The sequence below is a fragment of the Prionailurus bengalensis genome, chromosome E4, assembly GCF_016509475.1.
Source record: "Prionailurus bengalensis isolate Pbe53 chromosome E4, Fcat_Pben_1.1_paternal_pri, whole genome shotgun sequence".
Lineage (NCBI taxonomy): Eukaryota > Metazoa > Chordata > Mammalia > Carnivora > Felidae > Prionailurus > Prionailurus bengalensis.
In genome coordinates, this window is record NC_057360.1 from 65,386,129 (window position 1) to 65,395,271 (window position 9,143).

Consider the following 9,143-nt stretch of genomic DNA (forward strand, 5'->3'; position numbering starts at 1 on the left):
ACCCAGAACAAAACGCCACAAAGGTTCCGGGACTTGCTGTGAAAAGACACGGACCCAATCCCGGGTCAGCAGTTCACCGGGCGGGCATGACCTTGGCAAGACCTGCGGCCTCGTCCTCCCTGCAGCGTCGTGGCTGGTCACATCGCCTCCTGCTTGCGGAGCTTTGATTCCACGACTGCAACACTGCCTACAGAAAGCAGTGCCCAAACGAGGCCCCTGTGGGTCAGATCTGGACATCCAGCACGGAGAGGGGAAGGTGCTGGCCCAAACCCCATTTCTTTCACTTTCATTGATGTCAGTAAAACACACAACCTCTCCGCAAACATCCATTTTTCTCACCTTTTACATATATATCATTTCCACCACACAGTTCTATCACCACGAAAAGAAACAAAACATGCAAGGTGCCGAACACTTCAGTGCTCCCGTTGGCTAAGAGGTGTTCCACACGTAATGAAGAAGCCTCACTATCCTGGAGGCAGGGCAGGGTCATGGTTAGAGAAGGGCCTTTGAGCCCGTGTCCCTGATTCAATCGATCATTGTCTCTACCACTTTCCTGCTCGGACCAGGCACTCAGTCCCATCTGGAAAATGGGTTGCACAGTGGAATCTTATTTAAGTAATTCTTGGGAGGGCTAAATTATTTTGTACTTGCAAAGCAAACAGACTATTAAACACTACGTAAGCAACGGTCATTATTCCAATTTGCCACATAGGTTTCTGCAGGGGGATTCCTTTCCTTGGAGAGGGCCCAGTGTTTGTTTGTTTGTTTGTTTTTAATGTTTATTTATTTTGAGAGAGAATGCAAGTGGGGGAGGGGCAGAGAGAGAGAGGGGGACGGAATCCGAAGCAGGCTCCAGGCTCCGAGCTGTCAGCACAGAGCCCGATGCGGGGCTCGAACTCACGGACCGCGAGATCGTGGCCTGAGCCGAAGTTGGAAGGTTAACCGCCTGAGCCCCCCGGGCAACCCAGAGCACGCCCAGTTTTTTCCATATTTCTCTTTGCTGTCCCGTGTGAGTCAGTGGACCTGTTAAGACTCCAAATCAAGTGTTTTCTCCTGGCCTAGGTTCCCAAATCAGCCTGGAACCTTCTGTGTGTTTCTCCCTGCCCTTGCAGAATCTACACTTTGCCCTCAATGCCTGGATTGGGGTCTTCACCCTTTTCTCTTCTCCTGCACGGTGCTGTCTCAGTTCTTCTTCCTGAGGGGTGGTCATGGGCCAACGCATTTCCCCAGTGATGGTCTGAAGGCATTGCTGGCCATTGTCCAGGTCCTTGCAGGGAGCCCTGGGGCCTGTAGTCCTCTTGTGGGGACATGCATGCCCACCTGACAACCCAGAGGAGCCCAAAAGTCACCGCTACCTTCTAGCACGGGGTCTGCGTGTCTGCCCACTGCTGAGTAAAAAAGGAATGTGTGATTGGATCCTAAGGATCGAGCCAGGGTGACAGGGACCAGGTCCCCTTCCCAAAGCCCGGCCAGCAGCCATCCCTCTCACCCATATCAGTCTAGAAGGAAAGAAATAAGAATATACACCTATTTCTATGTGCTATCTATGTATATTTATTTCTACACATACTCTATATGTATACCTATTTCTATAGACTAAACTATTTATATACTTATATATAAGTATATATATACTCATGTCTATATACTATATCTTATATACATCTTTTTCTGTATACTATATATATATACACTAGATACAGATAGATATGTCTATACAGTAAAACCTTGGATTGGGAGTAACTCGCTCTGCGGGTGTTCTACAAGACGAGCAAACATTTCTAACAAATTTTAACTCGATAACGAGCGATGCCGTGCAATATGACACGATGTGCGTGATGCCAAATGTCACGTGATCACAACTGAGCCAATGGTTCTTCTCTCTTGCTGAGGGATTGTGGGTGATCGTCTCCCATGCTCACATGCTCGGTCTCAGGCCACGGTGTTTGGCAGAAATCGCTGATTTTTTTCAGAACGTTGGAAGGTGCCCACACTGGCGCTCATGTATTTTTTGTCACTTCAAAGCACGTAGGGACAGTCCTTTGCTTTTCCGTACAAGAGTAAGCTTAGGATTGTTTTGCTTCCTTCTAGGTCAGGCTGCCTGCGGATATAGACCTTTTCTCTGATGCCTTATTGCCAGTTACGTTAAATACAGCCTATGACAAGAGTTTATTGCTATTGTATTGTAACCAACATCTGTTAGTGATAGTGAAAGTCCTACACAATAACCCTCCTCTCTCTTGTCTCCCCCACACCATTCACAAAGGTTTTCAATGGTAAGTGCAGGTTAACTTGCTTGTTTTTTTTAATATTTTGTATTTTATTATTTTGTATTATAATCATTTTAATATGAATGTTTTGGGGTTTGGAATGAACTCTCTGAGGTTCCATTATTTCTCATGGGGAAATTCACTTTGATACACAAATGCTTTGGATCACAAGCATGTTTTCGGGACTAATTATGCTCGTAAACCAAGGTTGTACAGTATTTTATTGACTTATTTCTCTCATTCTGTAGTGATAGACTGTTGTCAGCACAGAAGAAGGAAGGAGCCAAAGCATGATGTGTACATGTACACATACATATTCAGACCACAAACTCTGTGGTAGCATTAAAGCTAACACTCCATCACCCAGATGCTTATATAGTTTCCAGTTAAATAAACCCAAGTACTTTTCAGAACGAAGTGGGGCTCTATGGATAATTATCCCTGAAAAACAGGCATTGACTGGAACTCACCTGGGCAAGCCAGGATATATGATTGCACGGTGTCGCTATAATGACATGTCTTGGTATTACAAACAGAATCACAGTGAAAACCTCTGTGTCCATGTCATTTCACATATGTGCGCACGCATATCTGTAAGACAGATTCTTAGAGGTGGGATTGCTATGCGGAAGTGAATGTGTCGTGTACGGAAGCATTGCTAAATTTCCCTTCAAATTTCTTAACTATTCTGTCCTCCTGGAAGCAATGCGTGAGAATGTTTCCCTGCAGCCTTGACAGCAAAGGGTATTTTTAAACTTTTGGATCGTTGTCAAAGCCGATGGTGAGGAAAGTACCTCGATGTATGTAAATTTCTATGACTCTTACGATGAGCCAGGTTGAATACCTCTTCATACGCTTAAGTGCCCATGTTCTTTTATAAATGCCCATTTTGGGGTCTGTCTCCCTCACTCCAAATCAAGCATCTTGAAGAAAGGGATGTTTTATACACCTCATACTTTCCCTAATAGGCAGTGTGGAAAATAAAGAGCATTCAATAACTCAAATATACCTAATGAATAACAGAATCACTGTGATTTTTCCTCTCTTCATATAATTTCGGCTGCTCTTGATGAAACTTTTCTAACCTTTGGATCACTTTTTTCTCTTGGAGAACAATATTACATCTACGTATGTCCATAATACAGAATATTTATGAATAAAAATAAAAAATCACTTATAAAATGATTTTATTTATTATTATTATTTTTTTACTATTTATTTTTTATGAGAGAGAGAGACAGAGACAGAGAACAAGCAGGGGAGGGGCAGAGAGAGAGACACACACACAGAACCTGAAGAAGGCCCCAGGGTCCGAGCTGTCAGCACAGAGCCCGTTCGGGGGCTCGAACTCAGGAACTGTGAGATCATGACCTGAGCCGAAGTCGGATGCTCAGCCAACTGAGCCACCCAGGTGCCCCATTATAAAATCATTTTAAACACTTACTATCTGTTATTTTTCATCTTTCCCTGCCCAAAGGCTTTTTACGAAATATTAACAATCATATTGTAAAATGTTGGCACTTTGGAAATCCTACTTTCTTCCCTTAACACCGTAATAGGGTTCTCAGTAGTCTTTTTTGCTGCATTATAAATTTCTTAATGGAGGCATCGGAAGTTGTTCTTTACTCTTGCTCAGTTTCTAACGCAGAAAAAATATTAGGTGAGCCAACCCTGCTGGTGGAGGATGACCCGAGAAGAAAATAAATACCTTCCTGAGCCAAGCAACCCTCCAATTTTTATTTTCTCTGTTTTTTTGCGATTAGGTCAAACATCTCACTTCTTATTCATTTACACTGCCAAGACTTTGGCACATATTATTGGATTGATCTGGGTTTGTTTCTTATAAACACATGTGTGTGTCACATTGATAGGTTTCTGAAGGCAAGCACACAGTTATTAGAATACACTTATTGCAAGATCAGGTGATATACAGCTGGGGTCTACAAAGCATGGGAGAAGTCTGTCTCAGAATCCTACAGATCTATAAATAAGACTGCAAATCAGGGGTATTTTGGTGTTTGGGACTACGGAGAATGCAGAAATTTTGTCAAATGTCAGTTGCAAGCATCCATCCTGGAGGAAAGTCAGGTGTTCAGATGATGTGGAATATAGGCTCAAGACTGGAAAAGACTGAATGAGAACCCCTAATTGCCCAAGCACCAGAGAATTTTTTACTCAGGTCGAGATTCTTCCAATCTTGAGGTTACAATGTCACTCCTCATCAGGGAAATACAAATCAAAACCACATTGAGATATCACCTCACGCCAGTCAGAGTGACTAAAATGAATAAATCAGGAGACTGTAGATGCTGGAGAGGATGTGGAGAAATGGGAACCCGCTGTTGGTGGGAATGCAAACTGGTGCAGCCACTCTGAAAAACAGTGTGGAGGTTCCTCAAAAAATTAAAAATAGATCTACCCTATGACCCAGCAATAGCACTGCTAGGAATTTACCCAAGGGATACAGGAGTGCTGATGCATAGGGGCACATGTACCCCAACGTTTATAGCAGACTTTCAACAATAGCCAAATTATGGAAAGAGCCCAAATGTCCACCAACTGATGAACGGATAAAGAAGTTGTGGTTTATATATACAATGGGATACTGCCTGGCAATGAGAAATAATGAAATCTGGCCCTTTGTAGCAACATGGATGGAACTGGAGAGTGTTTTGCTAAGTGAAATAAGTCATACAGAGAAAGACAGATACCCTATGTTTTCACTCTTATGCGGATCCTGAGAAACTTAACAGAAGACCATGGGGAGGGGAAGGGGAGAAAAAGTTACAGAGAGGGAAGGAGGCAAACCATAAGAGACTCTTAAACACTGAGAATAAGGGTGCCTGGGTGGCTCAGTCGGTTGAGTGTCCAACTTTGGCTCAGGTCATGATCTCAAGTGAGTTCAAGCCCTGAGTCGGGCTCTGTGCTCTCAGCTCAGAGCCTGGGGCCTGCTTCGGATTCTGTGTCTTCTTCTCTCTCTGTCCCTCCCCCACTTGCGCTGTCTCTCTCTGTCTCTCAAAAATAAATAAATGTAATAAAAATTTTTTTTTTAAAAACTTAGAATAAACTGAGGGTTGATGAGGGGTGGGAGGGAGGGGAAAGAGGGTGATGGGCATTGAGGAGGGCACCTGTTGGGATGAGCACGGGGAGTTGTATGGAAACAAATTTGACGATAAATTTCATATTGAAAAAAAAGAGAGGTTACATAATTTTCTAAAGAAACTTCTCGAAACCAACTAAACAACTCCAGCTCTCTCAAGATTTTCTAGGTTGACCTGAAGAGAGTTTGTTCTGCGTTTATGTGGTCTATGCGCAAATCTTTCATGGTGAATGTCCTGATAGCCGGGTTACTTTTGCTATTATCTTATCTTTTGCTTCTGATTCCTAGATGTTAAACCACGTTTGAATCCACAGACGTAGGTGGTGGACATCCAGTAGTCTCCAGTGGATTAATGCTTTCAGTCTACTATTTATATGGCCTCTCTACCCGTCCAGTGCAGGCACGTGCATGGTGTCCAGTTGAGGTCAGGGTGCCACAGCTGACTGCAGGACCTTTATGACGATGATCCCGGTGGTTATAAATGGAGCGTGATGGTGGGAAGCGGGGTCAGCAGCACATGGGCGTCCCGTGTCGTAGTCACGATGGTGGCGGTGGCAGCGATGGCCGCGTCTGCGATGGTGCTGGGCACACAGTAGACACGCAGTGCTGGGGGGCTCAGTGAATGAGTAGTAGCAGATGTGCTCAGGAAGGAGCGGTGATGCTTGTCATGGACAAGAAGAGAATCGTGTGCAGCTGATCTTCCTCAAACCAGGGCAAAGCTAGTTGCGGGCAAATTCCTGGCTCAGTCCTCCGGGGTCACCCAGCCCTTGTCTTTGGTGCAAATGAAGCTGAGAGAGAAGTCTCTTACCAAGGCAGTTTTTAGGAAGGAGACACTTCTGGGGTCCCCAAGGTGTTACTGTCCGTGTGTGCCCGAGATTATGGGGGGTGGGCTCTCTCTCCTTGGAGAAAGCTCTCTGGAACTTGAAGACACAGGACTCCAGAGCCCAACAATTAGGGTTGCAGGGCTGAGAAAAGGTGTTTGAGAAACAGTGTGGATCTGCTTCACTTTTCCCGTGCCCCACTTCCTGCCCCAGAGGAACCCCTTGGAGACGGCTAGTCACACCCGGCAACCCCAGGGAGCACGCAGCAAGGAGCCCCAGGGAGACCAGTGTGTCCCGGAGCATGAGATATAAGTAGGGCAGAGTCTTGGGGGGCAAGCGATGTTGAGGAGGGTGCCATGAGTGTTAATGTCATCCACACGGTCAGGTAACGGGCAGGGACAGGGCAGCAGGGGTGAGTGTAGTAGAAGCAGAGGGCCAGGGAGGGCGTCGATCTTTCCTAGGGGAGGTTCGTTAGGGTGAAGGGTGTGGGAGGAGAACTCTGGGCGTGTTAGTGTAGATCGCCTCCCTCCCCCCTCCCCCCAAACCATTTTTCGGGGACTTTAGGGGACCATAAATGCTCTGTGTTGTAAGAGTCTTAGAAAGCATCTGTTCAACACTGTTTTTTGTTTATTTTAGGGAAGTTGAGGGTATGTGAGGAGAAGTTGCTCAGCTCAGGGTGCCCTGCCGGTCAGTGACAGAGCAGGTGCTAAAACCAAATCGCTGATTCAGAGAAGGCTCTTCTTTTTATGCTATAGGACTTCTTGCTTGGGACTTTTGACCTTATGGTTTTCCTCTCTAAGAGATCCCAGTGCATGTCTCCTGTGGAGATCATACTTCAAAAGACATGGTGAGTCTACTAAGGGAGGTACCGTCGGGCACCGCGGACCTCAGATGTCAGGGACTGTTGTCAGAGTGCCCCCATCTCTGCCATTTCCCACCTCTCCTTCCAGCCCTTATGGGCACAGTCTATAAACTCCAGTGGGGCTTCCTCAAAGAGGCCCTGGAAGTCACCTTTAGGGGATGACTTCATTCTTCTCCACAGCCCAGTTTTGCTGGTTGTTTCATCATCGGAAACTATAGGAAGGATAGAGGTAGGAATTTTCTTGCCTCTCTTATTTGCTGATGGGGGACTAGAGACAAGATCCAGATGCCCAAGTATCTAGAACCCAATATTATAAATTAGAGAGGATTCAACTGGGATCAGGAGCCTTGGTTTCTAGTTACAGCCCTGTCAACAGCAGATTCTATGATGTGGGTCCGTCCGCTTCCGCCCTTGGGAGTGCAATTCCTCTATTGTGAAGGGACTGGCATTGGTTAGACAATGTCAGGTTGCTGCTAGGTGCTCACACTTCGTGTTCTTGGCACCAGGAAGACTTTTCCAAAGAAAGGAAGATCCTGAAGTACTTCCTAGGTATCATGGATCCGCTCAACCACACGTGGACCCAGAGTTTCATCCTCTCTGGTTTCAGTGTCCCCGGAACCCTGCGACCTCTTGCCTTCTTGGGGACCCTGTGCCTCTATCTCCTCACACTGTCCGGGAACCTGTTCATCGTTGTCCTGGTCCAGGTGGATGCCGGACTGTCCACGCCCATGTACTTCTTCATCGGTGTCCTCTCCTTCCTGGAGCTCGGGTACGTCAGCGCCACGGTGCCCACGCTGCTGCACACGTGGCTCCGTGGGCGCTCAGCCATCTCGGCAGCGGTGTGCTTCATCCAGCTGTACGTCTTCCACTCCCTGGGCATGACCGAGTGCCATCTGCTGGGCGTCATGGCGCTGGACCGCTACCTGGCCATCTGCCGCCCGCTCCACTACCGGGCACTCATGACCAGAAAGGTCCGGTTCTGGCTGGCAGGGACCGCTTGGGTGGCTGGCTTCTCAGCGGCACTGGTGCCAGCCAGCCTCACGGCCAGCCTGCCCTTCTGTCTGAAAGAGGTGGCCCACTACTTCTGTGACCTGGCACCGCTGATGCGGTTGGCGTGTGTGGACGCAGGCTGGCACGCTCGAGTGCACGGGGCGGTGATTGGTGTGGCCACTGGCTGCAACTTCGTGCTCATTTGGGGACTCTACGGGGGCATCCTGAGGGCCGTGCTGAAGCTGCCCTCGGCTGCCAGCCGGGTCAAGGCCTTCTCCACCTGCTCCTCCCACATGATCGTGGTGGCCCTCTTTTATGCCTCCGCCTTCACGGTCTATGTGGGGCCACCTGGGAACCGCTCTGAGGGCACAGACAAGTGTATCGCCTTGGTGTATGCCCTTCTCACTCCTCTCCTCAACCCCATCGTCTATACCCTTCGCAACAAGGAAGTGAGGGAGGCCGTGAAGAGGGTCACTGTCAGGGTCAGGACTATTCTGAAGGGACCCTGACGGGCTGAATTGGTCACAGCTCAGCTGCTTGGTCGCAGTGGGAACCGGCCGGTTGGTAGGTCAATCATCTGGTCAGGGTTGAAATCCACACCAGTGAACGAATCCATCAGATTATCTGTCGAACGTACTGCAGACGCGCACTCAGGGGGACATACCTGGGTTCATCAGACGTGAACATGTAGGGAGAAGGGAGGTGTGTGTTCGATTCCATTCCAATCTAAGGGGGGAAAAATGCCACAGAGGAGAAAGGAAAAAACCAGGGACCCCATGCAAATGCTTCTGCTGAACTTCCAACCTGGGGAGACAGAGCAACGCTGAGCAGATGAAGATAATCTAAAGCTAAGGTGGGGGCGGAGCGTTGCCCAGAAGAAAGGGTGGGAGAGTGGAAACCAGGAGCCCAAAGCTATGGCTCCCAGGTGTGAGCACAGTCAGAGCCAGGGGTGGTGGGCTATTGGGTGGGGGAGGGCAGCTCCGTGGGGGGAGAACACCCCCCCACCCCGGGAGCAGGAGGCCGGAGGCTGCATTTTACAGTGTGCTCTCTTGGGGCAAGAGGGAGATGGTGACGACGGGGGTGTTGTCTGAGTTCTC

The 9,143-nt window shown here is 47.9% G+C and overlaps 1 protein-coding gene across 1 annotated transcript; it reads left to right on the forward strand.

The window, feature by feature from the left end:
- Positions 1-7,126: 7,126 nt before the first annotated feature.
- LOC122476063 (olfactory receptor 10C1-like) lies at positions 7,127-8,922 on the forward strand. The gene has a single exon (XM_043568304.1). It carries the CDS (start codon positions 7,611-7,613, stop codon positions 8,553-8,555), a length of 945 nt encoding a protein of 314 aa, XP_043424239.1. The 5' UTR covers positions 7,127-7,610; the 3' UTR covers positions 8,556-8,922.
- Positions 8,923-9,143: the final 221 nt, after the last annotated feature.

Coding starts and splice junctions, on each gene's coding strand:
- LOC122476063 (XM_043568304.1), top strand. CDS start 7,611: ATGGATCCGCTCAACCACACGTGGACCCAGAGTTTCATCCTCTCTGGT.